A 25,978-nucleotide genomic window follows, 5' to 3' on the forward strand; every position below is an offset into this window, starting at 1 on the left:
ACAGCTTAGAGGCCTCTCCAAGGAATCTTGCTGAGTAAAAGCCGCCATTCTAAAAGGTTTCATACTGTGTGGTCTTATTTATGTGACATGCCGGAAAAGGCTGACCTATACTGGGGGAGGTCAGAGCTGGGGGGCAGGGAGTGGGGGGAGGGTGCAGTGTGGACCACGAGGGAGGGAGAGGTGGGAGGATTTGGGGTTGTGTCCTTATTATGGCGGTAGCTACACAAATCCATACGTGCATCACAACTCATAGAACTGTACCCCCAAAGCAAGCCCATTTTGTTCATTATTGTGTGAAGTAGAATATAGAGTAAGGCCATTTAACATGAGCTGTCATTGTACAGCCAGAGATGGAATTCATGGGTGCATCGTATCACTGTGCGAATTTTCTGATTGGCAGTCTCAGGTCTCCCCTGAAAGTGTTGGCCTCTCCTTCCGCCTCGGGGCTCCTGCTGGCTCCTGACCTTTGCCTAGAGCGTCCTCCCCCTCCAAATGTCTCTGTTTTGGGAAAATATAGCCTCTTTCGGCTGCAACCCTCATCTGGCATTGGATTGTCCTTTTTAGCTTTCTGCAAGCATCTTCCCTCTCCAGCTAGATTTTAATCTTTCAGAGGAAAAAAGAAAAACTTCTGTGTGATCCCCAAAGCTCCCGGCATTTGACTCACACGGTGGAGCTCAGCAAATAGAAAGTGACCAGAGGAACAAAAGCCCTCCATGGCAGCCTTGTGAAAAGAGCTTGCTGCAGGGAGCTGGGAAGCTCCAGCCCGGGCCTGACGCCACCTGTGTGGCCTTCAGCGAGTCCCCTGGGGCCCTGGGGCTTCTGGTTCCTCGCGGGTGAAATGATGGGACTGAAACAGGGACTCTGCAAGTCTTCTGTTCTAGAATTTTACTGAGAAGCCACCTTGGAAAAGCGGCAAAGCGTGTGAGATCAGCCTCTGGTGAGCTTTTATACTGGTTGTTTCCGGAGACTCCAGACCTGGGTTTTGGTTTATGTTCCTAAAGAGCTTTTGTGCTGAGCACGGGAAGAAAAGCCCAGGAGCACGCCTCGGTGTCAGGCTGGTGACGACCTCGGGCAGGGGACTGCGTGGCCCGCGTGGATGGATGCTGCATCTGAGCCACTTTTTTTTTTTTTTTTTTTTTTTTGAGACGGAGTCTTACTGTGTCGCCCAGGCTGGAGTGCAGTGGCGCGATCTCGGCTCACTGCAAGCTCCGCCTCCCGGGTTCACACCATTCTCCTGCCTCAGCCTCCTGAGAAGCTGGGACTACAGGCGCCCGCCACCATGCCTGGCTAATTTTTTTTGTATTTTTAGTAGAGATTGGGTTTCACCGTATTAGCCGGGATGGTCTCGATCTCCTGACCTCGTGATCCGCCCGCCTCGGCCTCCCAAAGTGCTGGGATTACAGGCGTGAGCCACCGCGCCCGGCCTGAGCCACTTTTTAAAAAGTAATTTTTTTATTGTGGTGAAACACACATAAAACTTACCATTCTAACAATTTTTAAGTGTGCAATTCAGTGGTATACATCACATTCGCACTGTTGTACGAGCATCACCGCCATCCATCTCCACACCCTCTCCAGCTTCCCGAACTGAAACCTGGCCCCCATGAAACACTCACTCTCCATCCCTGGCCCCAGCGTTCAAGTCACTTCTTCTCTATGAACCAGGCCACCCTAGGGGCCTCCTATGCATGGAGCCATGCAGCGTCTGTTCTCTGCGGACGGCTTAGTGCACTTACCGCAGTGCGCTCCAGGCGCCCCGTGCTGCGGCCCGTCAGAATCCCCTTCCACTGTTAGGCTGAACGACATCCACGGCACCGACATCCACGGCACCGTATGCGCGGATTGCTTTCTGCTCATCCATTCACCCTTCCGGGGACTTCTGGGTTGTTTCCACCTTTTGGTTGTAGTTGAGTCACCTTTGAAGCGACCCAGGCTCCCCTGAGCCACGCTGATCTGATTTGGCCATGACATTCCCATGCCCTCGGGTGACTCGCAGAAGAGATGCCCGAACGCCCCACTCTCCTTTCCCCAACAGCCTGAAGTGAAGCTGCCGAGGTTCCCTTATTCTTTGAAGGAATAGCAGCACACAGCATCGGGACGTTGCTGCTCTTTTGAAGGTCGAGGTGCATTTACATTTATGAGATGAGAGGTACACACAGTGTTAGGGTGGCTTGGCTGAGAAGTAGAGCCCTGTGTCTGCCCCGCTCTCCTGTGAGTGGCTGGTTGCAGGTCCATGATCTGGGTCTGTAGTCCTTTCATGCAGCCCCTTGGCTCCTTCCTCGTTGACCCCACAGCCCCTTGCTTACCACAAACCCTGCTCAGCTCAATTGTAGAAATGCACCACCTACTCCACGGCTTCCAGTGGTGCAGGAAATGTGACAAATGCAAGGTGTCAGCGGATTTTAAGAGCAGTGTTTTTGGGGGATTTAAGAGCAGTGTTTTTGGGGGGTTTAAGAGCAGTGTTTTGGGGGTTTAAGAGCAGTATTTTGGGGGATTTAAGAGCAGTGTTTTTGGGGGGTTTAAGAGCAGTGTTTTGGGGGTATATTTTTCAATTTATGGGGAGTGGGCACTTATCATTCTGTCACACCTTATGATAAACAGGTTACCTGTTCCTAGGTGGGAGGAGCTGGGAGAAGATGCTAGGCCTTAAAGAAACAACAGGAGGAGGTGAGGGGAAGACGCAAGCTGGGTGGGGCACTTAGGGGGTGAAGGTGAACTCAAGCCACTTCACAGAACAGCCATGGGGGATGCTGAAGGGGGTGGCGCACCCTCAAGCCTTCCCGGAGGAGACCGCTGAGGGCCTGGGCCAGCCACGCAACCTCTGCTTCCCCCGTCAACCCCATCAGAAGCTCTGAGCTGCGGCCCCAGGAGCACTTGTGACGTATAAGGTCATCCTGAAAGTGAACTGAGAGCTGAACTTCAGCTCTCTAGGACAGAAAGGGTTCCTGCTGTTTAGTTTAGGTATTTTTTTTCTTTTTGAGACAGTCTCACTCTGTTGCCCAGGCTGAAATGCAGTAGCGTGATCTTGGCTCACGGCAACCTCGCTCCTGGGTTCAAGCGATTCTCATACCTCAGCCTCCCAAGTAGCTGGGATTACAGGCATGCGCCACCATACCTGGCTAATTTTTGTTCAGTGGAGACAAGTTTCACCATGTTGCCCAGGCTGGTCTTGAACTCCTGGCCTCAAGCAATCCACCCACCTTGGCCTCCCAAAGTGCTGGGATTACAGTTGTGAGCCACCGTGAGCCACCACACATGGCCTGCTTAGTTTTTAGGACACACATTTAGTAATTCCCTGATATACTTTTAGTTGTACTCACTAAGGTTTAAAAAAAGCCAAAACTGTGAACATTTTTGGTTATTCATTGAGATTTGTGTTTTCTGGGCCATCCCCAACCTGTTTCAAGTACCGCACTTTCTTTGTAGGTGATTAAAAGCGAGGAAGAGCTAGGAGGTCAGTTGCACTATAAAAGAAGAAACGGACACGGGGCCGCACCTTGTGATGTAGACTCAGATGCCGGGGGGCATCCTGCAACCTGTGTTTTGCCAGCTAGAACTGAGGCCAGGACATTTCTGCAAAATTTTTGGCTAATTTGGAGCTGAATACCTGGGACAGCTGAAGAGTTAAAAAAAGACCTGATTTTTAAAAACTAATATTTTCTATTGTTTAGAAAAATAATACATGCTCTTATGAAGATATCCCATGAAATAAGAAAGTTTGTGGAAAAATTCTACCACCGAAGGATGACCCTGCTTTACACTTTGATGAGCACATTGTTAGATCTGGCTTTGTGCAAAAACACAGACAAAATATGCAAATGCCGTTAAAAGTGATCATACTAGACACACTGTTTTCTTCATCTGAGTTTTCTTGTTTTACTCAACAGTGTCGGGGCCTCTTCCTATTAGTAGAGCTTTTCATCACGATTCATAGAGCAACAACAACAACAAAATGACAAACTTTTGCTTGGTAAATAAAAATAACTTGCTGAAAAGTTTTTAAAATCATGGGAGGGAGACCACGGGTGGCCATTTATTTGTAAAAGAAATTCCTTTTTCCATCAGGCTGTTTGATTGCGTGATTTTTGAAGAATTATTTTCCTCAACCTGCGATAATACCCATCACCAGCAGGCGGAGCTCCTGCGCACAGCACCCAGGCTGCTGCCCGCCGCCTGTTTCTCTCCTGAAATCAGGAAGAGGGTTTTTGTTTGTTTGTTTGTTTGTTTGTTTGTTTTTCCCCTGCTTTCCAATTTGTTTTAAGTCCTGGGGAGCTGGGCGTTCTGAAACTGGGAAGCAGTAACAGATGAGTTGCCGCCCGATGCATCTGAAGATCAGCGGCTGCAGGGCCAAGGCATTTCTTGGCAGCATCATTTCCACTCGGATTTTATTAAAGGAGATACGTTGATGGAGTCACTCCCTCTCAGAAGAAATGTTTACAATTAATTTGAAAAAAGATTAATATTCACGGGTGCCTGGAGTTTTGTGGTTGGTAAAAAAAAAAAAAAAGAGTTCAAGCTCTTAGTTCTTTGTCTGAGAGAGGAATTTAATTGCTTCCCTGAATCAACGATCATAAGGTCAATACGTGAAGACCTAGTGAGTTTATGGCTCTGAGCCTGTCCGGGTCCCTGCCCACCCGGTCCCCACTCACCTGGTCCCCGCCCACCGGGTCCCCGCCCACCCGGTTCCCACTCACAGGGTCCCCGCTCACTGTCCCGGACCCTGAAGCTCATCTCAGCCTTCAGGTGGGACCATGCAGGGCTGGGGCTTGGGGGTTCCTCGCCTGCCATCCCAGGCTGGGGTGTGCCCGCGTTTCTCTTCCGGAGGAGCGTAAATCACTAGATACACGGGTGTAGATACACCTACCCAGAAGATCGGCCCAGCGTAGCCTGACAGTCTCCAGCCACTCCGCAGCAGTCCACGGCAGCTAATGAGCCTGCCAGGGGACCCGCTCTGCAGTTTTAACAGATGGGCGAGGTATTGGAGGCCTCTACTCCTGTTTCACATGGAATCCTTTTGGAGACACAAGGAGAAGTGTGCATTCCTAGAACTTGGATGACTTACTTAAGAAAATGCCCGTAAGAGGCCAGGCACGGTGGCTCACACCTGTAATCCCAGAACGTTGGGAGGCCAAGGCGGGTGGATCACCTGAGATCAGGAGTTTGAGACCTGCCTGGCCAACGTGGCAAAACCCCCTCTCTACTAAAATACGAGAATTAGCTGGGCGTGGTGGCGGACACCTGTAATCCCAGCTACTTGGGAGGCTGAGGCAGGAGAATCACCTGAACCTGGGAGGCGGAGGTTGCAGTGAGCCGAGATCAAGCCACTGCACTCCAGCCTGGGTGACAAAGTGAGACTTCATCTCAAAAAAAAAAAAAAAAGAAAAAAAGCCTGTAAGAAAGTTCCTGCTCATCTACACCCTCCCCTCACAATAGTGTTCTTACTGACACAGCCACGTGTTGGAACATCTTCTATCATTAGAGATGATCTACCTCCTTTCAGATCACACATATTAACACAGTACGTCTTGTTTCCCCATTTGTATTGATTATGTGCCAGTTTTGGGGAAGTGGGTCAAATAACTGAGTGTTGATAACATCTGCCCCATTTTCCCACCTGATGGGATGGAGCACAGGAAGTTGGCTCCATGTGGAGTTGCCACCTGGAGACCTCTGGCCTCTCGTAAACCTGGAATGGTGCGTTCTCATGGAGGCAACCACGGCAGGGTCCCATGCACCTGGCTTTCTCCACCTGGGCCTCCCATTAGGGCCTTTGCTACAGAGATGCACCCATCAGCACTCGGCTGTGGAGCCTTAGCAAGCGCCTGTTCTTCCCTTTGTCGTGTGGTCCGTGATGTTATTGCAGAATGACACGTTAGAAAAATGTCTCTTTGTTAATGTATCTCAATATGCCCAGAGAGTAGCATCTACCATCCAGTGGCTAAATGCAGTAGGGATTTCCTTATGGGCATTGTCTTAAGTAAGTGGTCCAAGTTCTAGGAATGTACGTTTTTTCCCTGTGTCCCCAAAAGGATTCAATGCAAAGCCAGAATAGAGAAAGCAAGGTGTCTTGGTTTTAAAACACGAGGTGTGATCGTAAACCAAAAATATCACTCAGCACTGCTCCCACGTCTCCACTTGTTTTACAGATTTGAATATTGAGATGCACAGAGGTTCAGGGAGCTGCTTGCCGAGGCTGCTAGCTGTCTAGGGCTTGATCTTTAGACTACATGCCAAGCGAGACTCTTGTGGAGTGAACATAGGATGAGAGGCTCACGTTACCCACCTGAAAGTCAGCGGCCTATGGGGAAATTCACTGGCTAGTCATAGGAGAAAGGGAAAAGGGAAGGGAGAAGAACGGATTTTTAAATTGTATTTTATTACAAGAATTTGTAGACTTACCTTGTAGTAAGTTATGAAGCTATTGGCTAGAACTAACAGTGTGCTCATAGATGAGAGAAATAAACTAGTATCTGTAGACAAAGTCAATGACATATGCCAGTTAGTGTCTAGAGAATGAGGGAAGCTTCAATTGCTGCTGTTTACCAAAATAATTGGGAACTAATTTTCTAGTAAACACTGATGGATACAATAAATGCGAGTGTAGTTAATGAGATGAGATTTTTCAATTTTCTCTGTCATTTTAAAAGACGCATTTCTATGTAATTAAAACAAAGGGCCCATCAGTTCCTCCTTTCAGTGGAGAGTGATGCCTCAGGACTGACAGATGGCATCGTCTGGACTGTCCTATTTTGTCTATGTGACTGAAAACCAACCAACCAACATATCTCCTGGTCCTTATTCCTTTAATTTCCAGGTTGCACGTGGCGGGTTTTTGCACACATCCACAAAGCGGCATTCGGGGCCTCTGCTGTTCATTTCGACGGTTTCCAGTGAATTTGCTTTTTACTCTTTTTACCTCCCAGAGTAATATTTGATTCTTCTGGCACTCTCAGGAAGTGCAGATACCAGAGAGCTCAGAAGTTAATCTGAAAAAACTCAGAGACAGACAGCTCAGGGATGAATCTGTGTGGCCTGTTCAGAACCACAGAAGATAGTGGTGTCACTGTTTTTCTGAGCTGCCATGATAAGAAAGAACAGAGGTATATTTGATATAATTTTTTTCTTGTGAAAGTGATAATATGCTTCTTCAGTATATTTTTTGAATTAGGAATCGTAAAATGTAGTTCTAGATGAAATAGATGCACCTTTTCTGCCATTTTCCCTGCATCACACTTCTTCTGTGGCTCACAGAGATCCTTGACATCCCCAGAAACCTTGTTTAAGTGATTAAATGATCCTCCTTAAAGATGCTCAAAGGAGACAGTCACCTACGTAGCATCTTCTTTTCTCTCCAGGGATCTTCTGTTTCAAAGCATGCGTATTTTCTACCTAAAAACCGGTGGGAGTGGTAAACAGCAGACCCCCTGCAAATTATCTGAAGCTTAGGGTCACGGTATCTGTTTCCCATGGAAACTGGCCCAGCAGCTAAAACAGGCACCAGTGAAATCAGTATTATTAGACAGAACATGTGTGTCAAAGTCTGCAAGGCTGGAGATGAGACGACACATCCGACTGTAAATGGTGGGCCGTGGTGTCTCCCCTTTTCTTACTCCCCATCCCCCTGACTTCATAATGCTCTGGCGATTCCGAGAAATCACAGAACACTGTGGTTCGCTTTTCAATACTAGTTAAATACTAGTTACAATACTAGTTAAATAATAGCTTCCTCTGAAAAAAAGCACATATATATATGTGTTTCCCCCCCCGCCCCGCCACCCAAGGAAGCTATTATTCAATTTCTGGTCAAACAGCTCCTACCATGCCTCAGGAGAGTATGTTAGATTTTTTTTTTAAAGCAAGATGAGGGCATTTTAGATTTTGCAGTTTGGAGAGAATTCTTTTCTGTCTGAATGACAGATGCAGTTTTTCCTGTGTTTTTGCCCTTTGCCGGGTTGAAGATTATGGTTATTCCTGAATCATCGGCTCCCACGAGTTAATGAAAGTCACGGGCATTTACTTTCTTTACAGAAAACTGTGCACCATCCAGAATAGCGGGCTTTTCTCTATGTCTGAAAAAATTCACAGACAAGCCTTTCGTTCTGATGCAGATTTCAGGTAACCTGAGGCTGTTACCTCAGCTCCTTGCAGAGGATGCAGCTCCTTGCAGATACTGGGAATGAGAGCGCTGCAGGGTGGCGGCCGCTGGCGCCCATGGCTTGTGTGTGTGGTTTCCCTTCTGTTGCCCTACTCGGGAGGTTGTTGCTTTGCCCCATGACAGGAAGGATCAGCGTTTCTCCTCTTAGCAAACTGTGAGGCTGGATGCAGAGATTCAGATACTGCTTTTGTAGATGTGGTCGGGGCATATCTGGTTGTGTTTTCTCTGCCATGTTTCGTGGGGAAGTGAAGCTCCCGTGGCCTCCTTTGGGGGCCTTTGCCTCTGTCCGCTGGTGATACAGGGGTCGGTATCAGAGACGTCTTGGCACGAAAGCTTGTGGGGCCCACACTGGGGCTCTGGCTCTGGGCACAGAAGGACACAACCAGTCAAAGGTCGGCAGCCTGTGCTTCTGCCATTAAGTAAACCCTTTCGGTGGCTGCATTTTTCGATCTGGGTTTAACCTCAAAGAGGAAGAGCTTTGACGCCGGGTTCCAGCTTCCTCATCCTGGTGAGTGTGCCGAAGAGGGAGAAGCAACGGAGGTGGACAAACGGCACCTGTCAGAGGCGAAAGCTGCTGTCAGATTGGCGAGGAAGTCCTTAAAATGGTCGTGTGCTTTCCGCCGGGTGGCTGTGCCATGGCCTCTCTGGTTGGCACCTTGATGGCAGCCCGCCCCCAGGTACCATGTTGCCATGGCGTCTCCATGCAGAAGCACACCCTTTATGACCACAGCTCCGGGAAGCAGGGTCTCTGTTCCTTGTCCCGAGAGACCCATGGAAAAAATTCCTCTTCCTCATGGCAGGAGGGACTCCTCTCCCACAGGGGAGGCTCAGAGATGTCTGTTTCCCAAACGCAGATCACTCGGAGCTGATGGCCAGAGAGCGAAGTTCTAGTCCAGCTGCCCCAACCATGGGGCTTTTGAGGCTTGATTGCCATTTCCTTCTGAGAATGGTGGGAGCAGGGATTGATATGAGGTTCACTGCTCTGATTTTCGTTTTACAGTTTCGGAAACTAAGGCCCCAGCACAGAAACACAGAGGACCCAAAGCTACAGCCTTGAGGGGCAGAGGGGCCAGGGCCACCAGGGCTTTTAGAGCCAGTGCTGCCCTCCCCAGCAGCTCTGAGGGTCGCCAGGCCTCTTCCAGAATAGCATGAGTGTGGAGCAGCACTGGGGCAGGGTTATGATGACACCAATGTTTTCAGAGGACGAGGCTCCTGTGGGGCATTTGCATTGCTTTTCTTGCTTGATCAGTACAACGTTCCAAAGCATCTGCAAGACAGGTGATGCTTTTGCCACCGTTGCTGTTTTACAGGAGAGGGAAGGAAGCTCAGAGAAGACAGACACCTGCCCCAGGTCCACGGCTATGACGCAGTGCCATGAGACCTGAGCCAAGCATTTTTGGTTCTTCCTCCTGTGCTTTCCCATGGCACAAAATGCTTTGCTTCCTAAATGCCAGTGTGCTGGGTGATGGTGGATTCAGGGGCAGGGCAGGTCTTTCCAGAAGCCTCCATGGGCGCCAAGGCTGAGGGGTGGACAGTGTCCTCCAAGTCAGGCCAGGAGCACAAGGGTCTGTGAGAAAGAGGCAGAAAGGACGTCCGAGGACTTGGAGACAGTGGCTGCTGGAAGCCCAGAGCAGAGCTGGAAGCCCAGAGCAGCCCCTTCCTGCTCAGGTCAGTGTCCTGGGCCCCAGGCCAAGCCTGGAGCTTGGAGGAGCTGGCACCGTTGGCGGGGCCGAGAGGAGCCGCCCTGCCGGGGGCCACCTTTCCAGCTGCACCACAGGCACCCTCACTCCAGCCTCCAGTGCAGGCCCAGCACCGGGTTCCAGGGACCTGCAGCACGGGATGGACAGGCAGGCGGGCAGGCAGGGGCTGAGCAGACAGAGGAACTGCAGAGAACAGTGGGTCTACTTCCCACGCAGCCATTCCCCATCATGTGTGTTGCTCCTCTCCCCGCAGAATCCTTGCTTCCCCAGCTTGCTTTTGGGTTCTCGCATGTCGCAATATTCCCCTACTGTGCTCCCGCTGCCCGCCTTCCAGTCCTCAAAGAAAAGAGCCCTGTCAGCCCCGAGAGCACTGGTGTCTCTGGGAGTCAGGGAGCTCGGAGCAGGGTCCTGTTCTGGAGGGGGCACCGCAGCACGGGAGCCAGGCTGTTCTTTGCCTTGTTGCCTATTTCATAGCTGGGGTGTCTCCCTTACCCTCCTGGTGTGTTTGCACAGAGAGGGAGAGGGAAGAGGAAGAGAGAGACTCGAAGAGGGAGGGAGAGGGGGGAAGTAGACAGACAGAGAGACAGGGAGGGAGAGGACACAGGGTGAGGTGGACCCAGGCGGAGGCCCTCTGTTCAGCTTGCGTTTCTCAGCCGCAGGGCAGGGAGTTCTTGGTTCCGACTCTGCTGGTTCCTGGCACTGCTCAGCCTGAGCCTTCCACCCAGCTGCTTCTGTCTCCGTTGGGAGCTGACTTCAAGGGTCCTTTGTCATGGAATCCCTGCATTTTAAAATCCCTCTGTATTTTAAAACCATTTAGTGCCTCCGGCCTTGCAATTCCTTCCTCCATGGCTGGTGCCCTCACAGCCACTTTCTTGCCATAATAAAGCATCCCAAAGTACCGGAGGAAGACATTCAAACTCAAAAGCTCCTTCTCAGGGACGAGAGAGGGAAGCTCCTCGCTTATTCTTCCACTCAATATGCAAATGGCGTGGGATTGCCACCGTCTTCGGGCAGGGGCACCCCTGGGGGCTCTCAGACCAGCCCGCCTGCACCCTCTGTGTGCACCTCCTGCAGAGATGGCCTCTGTGAGCCAGGCATCGCCGGCCCCTGCTCAGGGGGCTGGAGGGAGAAGTTGAGGCCTCTAGCACGCAGCCCTGGGAGGGTTCTCTGTCCATTAAGAGCAACGCTGGGAGCCCATACAGCCTGCCCAGGCTTTAGTTTCAACTTATGCTTATCTTCATTTTCCCTTCATTCCATAGACATGTAAATACCACACACACACCCACACAAACACAGACACACACACACCCCTACTGCTTTTCCTATCTGGACCAGAATGGGGTGTCCACAAGTGCACAAGTGCTGAGCACAAGGAGCTGAGTCCTGGAAGCCTGCAGACTTTTAACCACCTTTCCATGTGTGCCCTGGAGTGTGAGCCTCAGGCAGCCACGTGGACAAAGCGTTGTGCAGAGGATTTACTTATCTTTGGCCAGGATTTTAAAGGTATATGCAAAACCTGTCTAGGATGAAACTGTGGAGAACAGAAGGGCTGCTTTTCTCTGCTAAATAATTTTTTTTAGAAGAGGAATGAAGCATTCTGTTGAGTTTCTTACTATGATCTGGATACCAAAGCCTGGGACTCTCATCCTCTCCACTCTGCTTGGCAACACGGGGTTTCTGGCAGAGGCTCCATCTCTCTGTGGCCAGGGTCCACTGAAGACAGCGTGCCTCTCGTGGAGCAGGGAACGGGGTAGGGGCCAAGCCGCTACCTGCCAGCGCGTCACACACTGGGTGCTGTGCCACCCTTAGCTCACCCCTCCCACACATCAGGTATTCCTGCACACACAGTTAAAATCCTCCTTCTCACCAGCACTGCTCTCCAGGGCGGGGCCGGCAGGGTCGGTGCCTCCCAGGCAGGGGCTGGTGCATGCAGCCCCATCTTGGTCTCAGTGAAGCCCAGGTGGCCACAGCCCCAGTGCACCCCAGAGAAGAGGCCTCCCAGAAGGATGGGGGACCCTCAGAAACTACCTGCGGGTAGTGGTGGTGTTTTCCATCACCAAGAGAGCCCTCGAAAACCAAGTGCGGCTTCACAACCAGGACACGATTCAAGTTAAACACAGACTCTCAGGATGGGCGTCCAAATCACCGAGACCCCCTCAGGGTGCATGGTTGCCTCCTCCCCTGTGGCTTCAGGAAGAAATCCTTCTCCCCAGCCGCAGCCGCCAGTCACTCCAAGTCCCACGACCACTGTGGGGCTCTCACCTGGCCCTCGTCTGGCCCCGGCTCCCCCAGGGCCCTTCTGCCCCCAAGCCCTGGCTTCCTCTGCTGCACTTTCAGCCACTGCCTGGACTGGCCATCCCGGGGCCAGCAGGCACATCCTCATTCCTCATAAACCCACTCCTGGCCTGTGGCGGTGCAGCCCTGGACAGCCAGGCACTAGCATGATGTCTGACATGCAGCCACACCTGGCAGACGCTTCCCCTTCAGGGGCTCCAAGTTTTGGCATCCGCAGGCGTCCTGTCCCCCGTGCTCCTGTGCTCCTTGCTGAGTGTAAATGGTCCCCCCTTGCTGGCCTCTGAAGAGGGGTACCCCAGCTCTCCCTCAAACTTGGTGCTCCATTGAGCACAGCTGTGAAATGTTCTCGCTATTTAAGTACTTGAGCAGATGTTTCCAATCTTTTGCATATTCCCATGCTTAAAAAGCCAGGTGCCAAGGTGCAGACGGTGGTGGCTTGGGTCTGGAAGGGGGCCTGGTGGATGCAGGTTTGTGGTGACCACTCCTATTACGCAAACGGCAGCCCTGCTCACGGTGACGGCAGTGCCAGCTCTGGGCTTGTCCCCTTCCCCTTCTCCTCCTGGCTGTCCTCTTCTTTGTGAGTGCTCCTGGCACCTATGTGCTTTGAGAAGCCGTGGCAGCCACACAAGGAGAAGAGGACAGGCCACAGTGATAGCCCACTTCCTATGCAGAGCCCAGCTGAGCTCAGGTGAGGACAGAGCCCAGAGAGACCAGACGTCCCAAGGACACTCATCGTTTAGAGCTCAATTCAACCCATGTTTAGTGAGTGCTGAATGTCTGCTAGGCACTAGTTTTCAAAGCAAACTCGGGTATGCACGTGGCCATAGACCAGGCCAGCCCTCAAGACCAGAGCCACTCCCGGGCCCCTCCACGCACTTCAGGCCTTGGCAAAGTGAGGCAGACTCTCACCAAGGCTGCCCATCATCCTGAGCTGACAGCCATGCCCTTTGCAGAGGATTCCCTCCGAGGATTCAAAGGCAGGTCCTCCATGCCCCTCTTGGGCATTTGTCTCTTCCTGCAGCTGCTTTTCCCTGGGGGAGGCCTGCCTCCCTGCTTTCACGGCCTCACAGATGCCCCGGAGGCTGGGGGTGGGTCCCTGGCAGTGACACTGCCTGCCCCGAGGGACAGTGGCTGAGAGCTCAGGCAAGGGCAGGTCACCCCTGTCCCCGATGGGTGAGGACCCGCCGGCGTCTTACCTTGTACATGTTGCACAGCCCAGGCTGGCTGCGGGCATGAGAGGGCAGAGGGCTCCGGCCCGGCTTTAGCCAGGGTACCTGCCGGGGGACACAGAGTGGGCTGCGTGAGTCCGGGTGGGCGCCGCCGGCAGTGCCCCAAAGTCCTCCAGCAAATCTCCTCTAGAGCTGGCTTGGCAAGAACCCAGAGTGAGGAGGAGTGAGCCGGGGGGTTGGAGGATGAAGGACGACAGGGAGAGAAGAAGGCATGTGCAGATGATGGATGATGGACGGAACAGCAAGAGGTGATGGGAGGTCAGAGGGCAGGCATGCGCCCCGAAGGACTCAGGAAATCGAGAGCAAAAGGAAAGTTTAGGGAAGAATTCTCTCCTCCAAAGTCTATTCTGAGGCCCTGTATCAAACAATGGGACCAAGCGTTCTTAATATGGCAGCAGGCACCAGCTGTGAAAGATTTCTAGGATCCAGTGCAGAAGGCCTTTCCCAGTCTGGAGCAAAGTGCACTAAAAGGGTTTTTTGACATCTACCATGGAATGGATAAATTTTACATTCCACTTTACTTGCAGAGTTGTATTTTTTCTTTTATGGCAAGTGTGTTATCTTCTGCATTGGATTTACAAGTTGAAACTTTTTCTGCTCTGTGAAGGTTCAGTGAACCGAGGACGGACCTTTTCCGATTTTCTGCAGAGCATGAGGAAATAATTTTTAGGAGCAATAGTGTTCAAAATCACTTTAGCCAATTACTTAAAGTTGATTTTCTTGCTGACATTCTTCCTTGGTACTGGTGAAGGTTAGGAATTTAACATAAGCAGGAAGTTAATCTTCCTCGGCAGGAGCAGGAGCTACGCATTCACCTGAGCTCTGCGGTTACAAATCTTCCTAAGTAGCATTAGCTCCTAACTTAATGTATTATCTTTGTCAGTTACACGAGAGTATCTGCTATATCAATGAACTTTGAGGGCTGCAGTTGAAAGACTATTATTATAGGACCAAGGTAAGTGCCCTGCAAGAAATGTCTGTTTCTTGACAATCAGCTACAGCAAAATGAAGACAGAGAGAGAAGAGAAAGACGAGACTTATAGTGGTCAAGAGATGAAATCAGTGTAATAGGTTTCAGGAGATGTATTGGCTGCAGACGAAATGGATTCTTTTAACCAGGTTAGCAGCTGAATATGCATGAGAATAGAGTAGTTCCGACACTGAAGAATGTGGGCGCATTCTAGAAGTATTATGGAAAGTGAACACACCGGGGTTTTCAGAGGCAAATCTGTGGTGAGTGCGTGCTTAGCTGTACGTCTCCTGATGGATTCTCCCTGCATGAGAGAGGCTATTTCTAGGTTAGCAGGAATTTCTGGTGACTTTAATTCATGATATTAAAGGTAAGTAAATTGAGTATTCACTTTAGAGAATGTCTCCGTGGATAAGCCTGCGGGACTTGCTGTGTTGATGAGACTTGGCTGTCCTCAGAAGCAGTGACTCCCATCAGCTGGAGTCCCTGAGCGTGAGCAAGTGTACGCTACGTACAGGGCCAACAAGCGAAGAACTTTCCATTTATTTTCCCTCCATCTCCTGCAATGCCTCTTCTTCACAAAGAAGATCATCACGTGAGGCATGTTCTCGTGGCTCTGGTGGGCTGGTGTGAAGCCCTCTACTGACCCCCCGTCTACTCATGGGGAAGGCAGGTGGGCTGGTGTGAAGCCCCTCTACTGACCCCCCGTCTACTCATGGGGAAGGCAGGTGGGCTGGTGTGAAGCCCCTCTACTGACCCCCCGTCTACTCATGGGGAAGGCAGGTGTCTGGGGTAGCCATAAGGCGTCCCAGTGATGGTTTTCAGGAAATGCAACCTGTAACCCCGGCTACCTGCCACTCCCAGAGCCAGGAAGAGGGAGGACAAATGCAAGGGCCAGAGAAGACGAAAGGCAAGAATAGCCTCTTAGGAGAAATTGTGTGTGCTAAGCCCGCGTGTATGGGGCTCCCTCAAGAGAGTTCAGTGTTCTTTAGCTGTTTCTTCTTTTTTACTACGTTTTTGTGAAGTAGGATGATTTCAGAGCATTAAGAGTGTGCTGATAGCCATAAAGGAAAAAACTTTAAAAAACATTGAATCAGGGTTTGATAGGAAATGTCCACACTTCTTAAATTTGTATCAATATCTAAGTGATTTTCACGAGTGCTATTGTGTGTTTTTTCCTAACGATGATCTATTCCCTCAGATGTCAAGCCAAGCTCCTAATTCACCGATCAGAATTGCCTGTTATCAAATGTCCAGACTTTTTATCAAAGGAAAATCAACGATGAGAGAAATGAATGCTTTAAAATGCAAATGAGTTTAAAGGGAGGAGATGAGTTAAGACGAGGGTCTGATGGACATGAAAGGCAGGACTGCATCCAAGCCAATCACTTATCTTTACTCTTGTTTCTAATTTCTCAAAGACCCCAAGTTTCAGCTTCATCTCATACACTCATTATCATCTTTCACAGAGCCAGCACCCTCCCCTCATTTCAGTGTCTCGAGGTTCCCGTGACCCCCCTTGTGTGTGAGCTCCCGGGGGGCCCTGTGGGCACTGGCACCCATGTGCACGTTCATTCAGGAAATGCCGGTGGGGCGGGCTGTGTCCGTGACAGCACCGGCCAGTGGGGTCTGCTCAGCGTCCACCCTCCCTAACATTTGCGGGATGATGCTTTGAGAGAAACACAAGAAACTTCAGGCAGAATCAGAATAGACACCATAGAAAGACCAGAACACCGAACTGTCAGGGGAGAGAAGACAGTAAAATGTCTCTGTGTAGTAAAAGCAGCTGAGTGAGCAACTGTGACCTTCCCACACAGAAGCACAGGTCAGGGGAGAGAAGACAGTAAAATGTCTCTGTGTAGTAAAAGCAGATGAGTGAGCAACTGTGACCTTCCCACACAGAAGCGCAGGAGCTCAGGTGCTCACACTTACCTGCCAGCTGTGTCACCAGGCCACAAAAATGCCGGCAACACAGCACACTGACGTCCGTCGGTGGGGGGGCGGCAACCAAAAACGACAAATTAAAGAAGTTCGCATGCAATTAGTACACCGTCCTTGGTCTGTTAAACTGTTTAATGAATGCATAAAAAGGCAGAAAAATATATAAAGCCAAAAGCTCATAATAAAATTAAATCATGATACAACCACCACAGGCAATTACCATCAAATACATTCCCATGATTTACAAATGTATCGCTTATACAGAGGAAGTTGCAAAATCACTGCCAGTACAGACACATCCAGTCTAATTAACTATCGTCTATTCATACAACAGCGACAACTGCAGCTCCTGAGACCACAGAAGGACACAGTGAGCAGCTGGCGACTGAGCCAGGGTAGCCTCCGATCAATAACTGATCAGAGTAATGAGACTTCGAGAAGAATGCCTATAAGAAATCTCAAAAAGTATTTGTTTGGGTGCAGAAACAAATGCACCCTCCACATTTGGATTTTCTCTAGAAGAATCTGTGGCCAAATCTCTTATCCAATGGAGGTACTGAGTGGCTGGATCAGTTACCACGCAAGCTCACGATGAATGAGATTGAATTTGGTTCTGTGTGCACACTGGGCTCTGGGGAGGGAGGACACCCCTGTGTGTTGCTGCCCTCTGTGCTGTCTACTGTATCCTTCATCTGTCTCCAAATGGTACACGCCCCGTGGGATTACAGAACACAGCTACAGAATTAGGATCTCATGGTAACAATGAGGAATTAGGTTACTGTAGAACTAAAATATGTTTAATGAAATTAAAATGCAGTGGAAAAAAAATCAGGCAACAGAACATTCTGATTAATTTACAGGACTGATTATATCCCACGGCACTGAATGACAAACAGTTCTCCATACAGTCGCAATTAGAGGCATAGAAGTCATACTGAATGCTGAATAGAAGAATGCTGAGAAGAGCAGGTTATAAATGAAGGTTTTCACGTAAAACAGAAAAATAGACAAAATCATTGGTAAGAAGCTAGCTTTCAAAAACCTCCCTAAAAGTACACGGCACGGAGAAGTGGGGTACTGGGATGTCCTGGCTGCTTTCTGCTTTGGGAACCATCCAAGTGGCACATCACCATGTCCAGCTTGGGTGTCTTGTGAAACCTTACTTCCTCCACATAAAAAGGAAGGAACGGTTTCCAAAGCTAATGTTTCCAGGCTCTGTCTGCCTCGTGACACTCAAGTGGCCTCAGATATGAGCACTGGCACAGAGTGATGCTGGAGAGGTCACTTGGAGAGAAGCTGCCGGGCCAAGCACACGCCAGTCTTGGCCCTAAGTGCTCACCCATTCCTCATGTGACCCTGACCTTCCGGAGAACTGGGAAACCTGTTCCTTAAAGGCAACAACAGTCCTTTCTTTCCTCTCACAACAAAGGAGCATGTTCTCCGTGAATGCACTTTTCATTTACGGCTCTCAAAAGAATATGCCTTCTCAAGGAATTTTTAATGCACTTTTCTTGAATGTCAGCTCCCAGCAACACAAGCGTGGGTGTTGTTAGGGCATTCCCGGGCTCGGGGGCGGCCGCTCCAACATGTGGTACCAGCGGCCATGTGCCCTCAAGGGGAGGGAGGAAGAGCACAGGAGGGTGGGAGGAGGACAAACAGCCCCTTTTATAGGGTCATGGGGGGGCTCCACTCAGAGTCTGGCAGGAATCTGCCGGGAAAACCTCGTTCTAGATGGGGAGAAGCAGAACTGTGTGCGGGGCAGGCCGCCGTGGTCCTGAGAGACAGGGCCCGGGCCTTCCACTGCTCTTGTTTGCACACCTCTTCGGCCTATCCTAAGGACCTTCCTAGCATATAAAAACAGGGGCTCTCCTGATTTGTAAACAGAACAACAAATAAAAATAAAAACAAAACCAAAAATTCCTCCATGGCAGCCCGCACCAAAGAATGCCCCAGATTTTTAGGGCCATTATGGGTCTGTAGCTGGTGTAGAGAGAGTTAAGCTTTCATCTCCCATGTTTACAACACTTTGTGATAAAATAGTTGAGTGGAACAATCACATCCCCACTGTGTGCGTTCCCCCGGGATGCCTCACAGCTGCTCTATGATCACACGTGCAAATGTTATTATTTTTTGCCTTTGGCATCAAAGGGCAAGCCTGTTCATTAAAAAATCTTCTATATTCAACACTCCATAGTGAAAAGAATTGATACTTCAAAATTCCTAAAGCAATCATGTGAAAATTATTTTTATTTTTAAAATTTTTGAAAGTGTTTTGATTTTTATGGGTCCTTGATAATTGGCCAGCCCTGTTTTGCAAAGAGATGGACTATTTCTGAGACTAGAATGTTTTCTTTGAAAATATTGAAGAGTATAAGAGATTTAAGACAATAAAGGCTGTAATCTTACCATAAAGGAAGAAAAACATCTATGTGTGTCAATATCGTTTTGAGATAAAGTCACAATGATTGATATCAATGCTTTCACCATTTTATTTCAACTTAAACCAGTATCACTCACATGAAGCTTATTTTATAATACATATTATCCAGTGATTTCATCTTTTCTGCACAGTTTAAGTACATTTTTTTTTCTGTACCTTGAAGTAAGCAGAATAGTTCAAGCTTTCAAAACTGGTGATGCTGTATGCGTGAGGGATGCTTACATAATAGCAACGCTTTATTGGGCAACCCGAATCCATACATGTCTGGTGTGGTTTGATAGCTGGGCTTGAAAAAGTGCTTCCAGTTGAAATTAGCATTAGAAATCGGTTGGAACACCGACATTTCAGGGTGAGGGAGGACTGCCACAAAGGAAGAGAACATGTCTACAAATGCACTGAAAGAACTAGCCAGAATATGAATTCCATTAGGATCTAAGACACACAAAATGTCATTTACAAATAAGTCACGGCAAGTGTCACAACCTGAAATCTCAACTCAGTCAGATGGTAGAGATGTTAACAGTTGCCTGAAACTTCGATGTGCTTTCACGCCCACAGGAAAGGTAAAACTGACATTTGTGTTTCTCTTCAACAATTTCATGATCAATAAAGAATTGCAGTTGGAGACTAAAGCAAATTCTAGAAACTCCTTAACTCCAAGTTGCCCTATGGTTTTTATGATTGCATGTTATCAGAATGAGGCGCTCTGTTCCACACTTTATTCAAAAGCCTTTTACGCTGCCACAAGGCCTTCCAGAATTCCAGAATCAGCCCTGCACACAGGCAGAAAAACAGCTTCATCTTACAGGTTGTGTGAGAACACCCAATAAACTAGGGACTTTTTTGGTAAAAACTTCTTTCTCTCCAAAATTACACAACCACCAAACACTCTAAACATCACGTAAAATACTGCATCTGCAATCTGAATGGCACTCAGGGACCAGCGCTTTGATGAACCAGCACAGGTTCTCCACTGACAATCAACTGCAGAAACCACTCCTAGACTCTGGACCCCATAGCAGAGTTTTTTTTTTTTGTAATACATTTTTATCCACAGAACATTTGCTTTTGAATAAAGAAACTTCTAAGACTCTGTATGCAAATTAATGGAATCACAAGATAATAAAGCTTTGATTCATAGACACTCATTTATCCCTCCCCTCTTCCACTTCTCAGACCACAGAGAACGTTTGCTCAAGGCGGATTTAAATTGAGGAGTTTGTTCAAAAGTCTTCCTCGACCTCAATCCTATGATTGTCGCAGAGCAACATGAAGCTAGCAGCACTGACTCCAGGAAAAAACGAGCATAACCCAGTGTTGAACCCCAGCGTGTGGGCTGCAGAGGCAACATCAGTCATCAAGTCCGCAAGCACACACCACCAGAGACCCTGAGAACGTGGCTCTCTTTCTGCAACGCCCATGTCCAGGCACCCTTAGAGATCCAGAATTCAGCATGTCCTTACATTCCTGAGCCACACCCCGGCCACCATCCCTTGTGAGGAAAAGAGGGGGTGAGTTAAATGAAAACGTCCTAAGCAGCCACTCAGGCCCACACTCTTGGGCTCATATGCATTCTCCAGCACGGAACGAGACCTTAGACAGCAAGAGGCTACATGCCAGTTCTTCCTCTAATGGCTTAGTTCACCTACTGATTTCTCCTTTGCTTTTTCCATTTAAACTAAAGCTCCTCTACTCCTCAGAGCTCACCTTGCCAGAGCCCCGCTTGGGCGCACCCCTGTCACCGCCAAAGAAGCGCCCGATGGAGTCAAGGATGCCCGTGTCTCTGTGCCTTGGGAGGAAGCCATGCCTGGCATGGTCCATGGTACTTGCTGTGGCCAGGTACTTGGATCCGTGCCTCTGGGAGGGTCTCTTCTGTGACGCCATCACATCCAGGCTCTCGGAGGTGGCTGCACTGTCTTCTTGGATGGTCTGGAGCTCGTCGGACTCAGAGGGCCTGTCTTTGAAGGTGTTGTCCTCCCTCCCCGGGGCATCTCGGGAAAAGAGGCGGATCAAGTGGGGGCGGCTCCCTGGGTCAGCTGGGTGGGCATCCTGCCAGGCATTCTTTGGGTCCGCTGTGCGCTTGGAGTCAGTCACCGCTGTGTCCTGAGAGGAGGTCCCATTGTTCTGGTTCGCATCTGCCTCTCCTGCAAACAACAATGAGATATGAATACGGGCCTGTGCAAAGCTGAGCACCGGACAAAGCAGCTTTCTCTGAGGGGTCTTGACCTAGCTGTCTCCTATAAAACCCACAGAACATGTGCAGTCCTCATAAAGCCCTTGGCCTAGGATGGAGCTAACCTGGATGGAGCAGCCTTATTGCAGCTCTGTGTTTCAGAAGGCTCTGGGAATTCCTCAGTTACTCGAGATTTGGCGCCCAGGGTAAAATGCACCCAGGCTTCCCGATGAAGTCATCTGAGCATGCAGAGCAGCCACATCAGCGTTTCTTCCTGGGTGCTGCCATGGCTGCTCCCGGAGAGCCCAGATGTGCAGGCACCTTGATGGGACATTGACTGTTTAAAAGGCCACTGGTGCATAAGTTAAATATGCAAGGAGCATTTATTTGACAAAAGGTGTTTTTAGTTTTCTTGGTAGAAACAGAACTTGCCACATCTTTTTGCAATTCATGCATGAAAGAAGTGGGGCATTTAGAATTTTTTCAATCCCAGATTCCACAAGAGGCCTCTCGCAATAGAGAACTGCTTATTCAGGACATTTTGACTTGGCTTCTCCTCTGGAAGCAGAAACAATTAGAAATCTGAAGTGGGATTGAGATATTTCATGTTGTATACCAGCATCTCATAGCTTTCTCCAAAAAATACCACATTTCTGTCACAAAGGGCAATGAATCCATTTTGCTTTCAAGTTAGAGTGTTAGGTTTAAATAAATATCATTTAGTTAGTTTCATCTCCAAACTCTATTACTTATCTACAGAAAACAGGATTCACTGACATATTCCTGTAATACCAGTCATCCAGCTATCTCTCTATCCATTCATCCATCCATCTCTCTATCCATTCATCCATCCATCCACATAACAGTCCATTTACCCATCCATCCATCTATCCATCCATCCATACACACACCCACCTACCCATCCATCCATCCATGCATCCATCCATCCCCCATCCACTCATCCATCCATTCACCCATCCACCCACCCCTCCATCTATCCACTCATCCATCCATCCACTCAACCATCCATCCACTCATGCATCCATCCATCCACATATCAGTCCATTTACCCATTCATTCATCTATACATCCATACATCCATCCATCCACCCATCCATCCAATCATCCATCCATCCACCCATCCATCCACCCCCCATTCACTCATCCATCCATCCACCCATCCATCCACTCATCCATCATCCATCACCCATCCATCATCCATCCATCCATCCATCCATCCATCCATCCATCCATCCATCCATCCACTCATGTATCCATCCATTTACCTACCTGTTCATCCATCCATCCATCCATCCATCCATCCATCCATCCATCCATTATTTATGAGTACCAAATAGGTGTAATGTACCATTCTAAATATCTGAGTTACAGTGATGAACAATATATGGTCCTTGTCCTCGTGAAACCTACATTCTAGTGGGGAAAGCAGGTGAAAATGTATGTTATGGATTGAATAGTATCCCTCCAAATGATATGTCCATGTCCTAACCTCTGTACCTGTGAGTGTGACCTTATTTGGAAATAGATCTTTGCAGGTGGAATCAAGTGAAGATGAGGTCATTCTGCAGTAGGGTGGGCCCTACTCCAATCACTGGTGTCCTTGTAAGAAGAGAGCAGTTTGGACACAGGCACAGATGCACAGGGAAGATGTGTGAAGACGGAGGCGGAGCCTGGAGGGGTGCATCTACAAACCTCAGAACACCAAGCACTTCTGGCACCACCAGGAGTAAGAGACATGGAGCAAATTCTCCTTTAGAGCCTTTGGGGGAAGCAGGGCTCTGCAGACATCTCAACTTGAGCTTTCTGGCCTTCACAATGGTCACAGAAGAATTCCTGTTGTTTGAAGCCCCCAGCATGTGGTAATTTGTCTTGGCAGCCCCAACTCATGCAATGTGCAACTTCACATCAGGCAAGAGAACAGGAAAGCAGAGAGGGCTTGGGTCAGCAGGAAGGTCCTTGCGGAAATGACAGGACAAGATGAGAGTCTGGGCCCTGCGAGGACTTGGGGAAGTTGGGGAGGGTGCTTCTGGCAGAGGGGAAGGCAGCCCCCACTGGAAGCCTGCGTGGAATCGGCTCCAATGGCGGAAGCAGCAGGAGAGCGTCCATGCTGGTTCTGGGTCCAGGAGGATGGACGGGCTGAGAACCTCCCAGGCCAGGCAGTAACCTGGGAGGCAGGAGGGCCTGTGCAGGGAACTGACCATCTGTGAGCAACAGCAGGGGTATCACAGCCTTGATGGCTGTGAACAGACTGTGGAAAGGGCAGAGCAGGCAGCTATGTGGCGAGAAGACAGGGCTTGGTTTGGGGAGCAGCGGGGCCTGGGGAGGGAATATTCTAGTGGACAGCCTCTGTGGAGGGATATGACGGAGATGGTGGTACCCAGAGGCTGGGGGCACCTTGGCTTCCATCCTGAGCAATTGGGAGAGGGACAGGGACTGGGAGTCTGGCTGGGACACTAAGGAAAGAAAGGTCTCTGGCCTGGGGTGGGGGAGTGGGGAGAGTGGCTGCAGGCGGCCTGGTTGGGGAAGGTGTAGACAGGGAACCAGCGCACAGTTGAGAATGCATGCCTGCCAAGCGACCAAGAGTGAGCAGTGGACAGATATTCTTCTACGTCGGTTTCCACAAAGGACCTCTTTCAGTAACTGCCCTGGGGTCCCCGTGACCCCTCCAGTTTCCCTGACTTGCTAGGAGAGCTCCCGGGACTTAGGATATGGTCCTGTCACTGCTATGACTCATTGCAATGAGAGGTGCATGGCGAAGTCCAGGAACCCCTCCTCAGAGTCACATGGGAGGCTGAATTTCCCAGCACATGCTGTGACCCCATGTGTGACATGTTGTCTGTTAGGGAGGCTCGTTAGAGACCCTTCCCAGGGCTTTACTCGGGGCTGGTCTCATAGGCTGCCTCGCTTGGTGCCACCAAGATTCCAGCCTCCAGAGGAAAGGCGCTGTTCTGCACAGACCATGTGGTGCTCACAGCTGTTCAGGCACAGCGAACTGCCCTCCCAGTTAGGGCATGGTGGGTGGGAGCACTCTGGAAACCCGCATTCCCAGACCACACCCCAGGACCTAGCTCACCATAGGCCTGCCTAAGAGTGGACAGCTCCAGGCCTGCAGTGTGAACTGTTTTCTGCACAATTACTAAGAGGCAGGAAAGTCATAAAGACGTTGGTGAGGAAAAGATGTTTCTCATGTGGTTTGGTTCACACTAAAAATACTTTGAGGGCATTTCTTCACGTGGACTGAGAAGACACTTAACTTGGGGGATGTTAAGTTGTTAAACTAAATGTCTGGAAGAGTGTTGTCTTCTGAGAAAGAGTCCTCCACCCTCCGCTCCGTACAGCCTTGGTATCAGCAGCTCTGAAGATGAAGCCGTAGGAGCGGCCTCTCGGGTGGAAGATTCCACGTCTCTTGGCAGCAGCTCTCAGGGAGAGTGGGGCTGACACATTTCCCACCTGAGTTAAGTTTGTACTTGGTAAGGTTAGGTGACCCCCGCTCCGGTGCACACACACCCACGTGTACACACACACACGCAAACAGGCAGAGCACCATCAGAATTGGAACCCAGGTTCAGCAATTCTTGTAGAAACTTTAAATAAAAATGCAATTGCCTCTTGCATTAATAGCACTATTGACTAAGCCAGATCACAGCCTGCTAGCCTCCCAGGTGGCTGACCTTGACCTTGGGCGATGCTGTAGATAAAACAATGCCTGTGAAGATACACCTTTTTTTTTTTTTTTTGAGATGGAGTCTCACTCTGTCGCCCAGGTTGGAGTGTGATGGCACAATCTCGGCTCACTGCAACCTCCGCCTCCTGGGTTCAAGCCATTCTCCTGCGTCAGCCTCCCAAGTAGCTGGGATTACAGGTGCCCGCCACTGTGCCCAGCTAATTTTTTGTATTTTTAGTAGAGACTGGGTTTCACTATGTTGGCCAGGCTGGTCTTGAACTCCTGACCTCGTGATCCACCCGCCTCGGCCCCGCAAAGTGCTTGGATTACAGGCGTGAGCCACCATGCCCAGCCTCTACTTTTAAGCCATCGTGAGCACTTGAACTCCAATGCAGCTCCTTTCTTTATTTCTCAGTGTATTTCCCGGGGTCTTTGGCCAATTGCAGCGGGTGGCCTTTTTGAATCTGAGAATGCACGGTGACACAGGCCCCTTCAGCACTGAGGTCTCATCTGGGGGATGTGAGGAGGGGAGGGCACCAGTTCTGGGGGTGGTGGCATGGGAGGAGTGAGGTAGGGTTGCTTTCCTTCTGCTGCTGATAGTCGTGGACGTTTGCACACTTACAACTCTCGCTCATTGGAAAAAGGATTCCAGTGCTTCTGATTTTTTTAATCAAAATCATCTGGGTTGAGAAACTGCCCTGTAAGTGAGACGTATCATGCAGTCCACATAAGACCTGGTTCCAAGGCAGGTTAACCTGCTCTCACATACATTATAGATGTTTGCCAACAGCAAAGTGTAAAGCCAGCAGTTGGAACCCAGGGTCGCGGTGGTCCCGTCCATGCACCCAAGGGAGTGCGTACAGCTGCCAGTGTGACTGTGCTGGCTGAGCCCTGTGCCTGAAAAATAGGTCACCTGCTCCAGGACAAGTGCGGAAAAGGCAGGACCAGGTGGGGCGGGAGACTTCGGTGGCACCATTCTTCCATGACCACTGGTGAAATTCAACTACGTAAGAACGCTAAGCTTTATAACATATTATTAAGTACATCATTGCATTGTAGTGTTTGAAAAAGCAACGTGAAGAATACTGTGGTCAGTACAAAGCTGCAGTTTTTGCAGGGATGCAATGCTTATTTATAGGTTGCAAGAACAACAGAAATGATTAGTCTGATTTTATAGCTGTGCTTTATGTTCTCTAGCTAATATAAATTAATGCAAATGTGAAAGGAAAACAATAGCTATATTGTACATAATTAAATGCATTAACAAAACACGAGAACATCTGAATACTAATATTTTTGCAACAGTTGGGCTTTGTGTCCCTGAATGCAGTTACTTGTGAGGCACAGAGAAGGGCATTTTTGTCCCCAAAGTAGCTTCTCCCAACACATA

The 25,978-nt window shown here is 49.5% G+C and overlaps 1 protein-coding gene across 3 annotated transcripts in view; it reads right to left on the reverse strand.

The window, feature by feature from the left end:
- Positions 1-25,978, reverse strand: part of MBP (myelin basic protein) — a 124,000-nt gene that overhangs the window by 17,785 nt on the left and 80,237 nt on the right. The window contains exons 3-4 of one of the 3 annotated variants that reach the window (XM_055368269.2): positions 20,438-20,874; positions 13,347-13,424 (exon numbers count right to left, since the gene is read on the reverse strand). In XM_055368269.2, coding sequence (XP_055224244.2) covers positions 13,347-13,424; positions 20,438-20,874 — 515 coding nt within the window. Of the gene's footprint in view, positions 1-13,346; positions 13,425-16,404; positions 20,875-25,978 lie in introns of those variants that run through there. The other 2 variants (XM_055368268.2, XM_055368272.2) reach the window with 2 other exon arrangements.

Source organism: Gorilla gorilla, chromosome 17 (assembly GCF_029281585.2).
Source record: "Gorilla gorilla gorilla isolate KB3781 chromosome 17, NHGRI_mGorGor1-v2.1_pri, whole genome shotgun sequence".
Taxonomy (NCBI): Eukaryota; Metazoa; Chordata; class Mammalia; order Primates; family Hominidae; genus Gorilla; species Gorilla gorilla.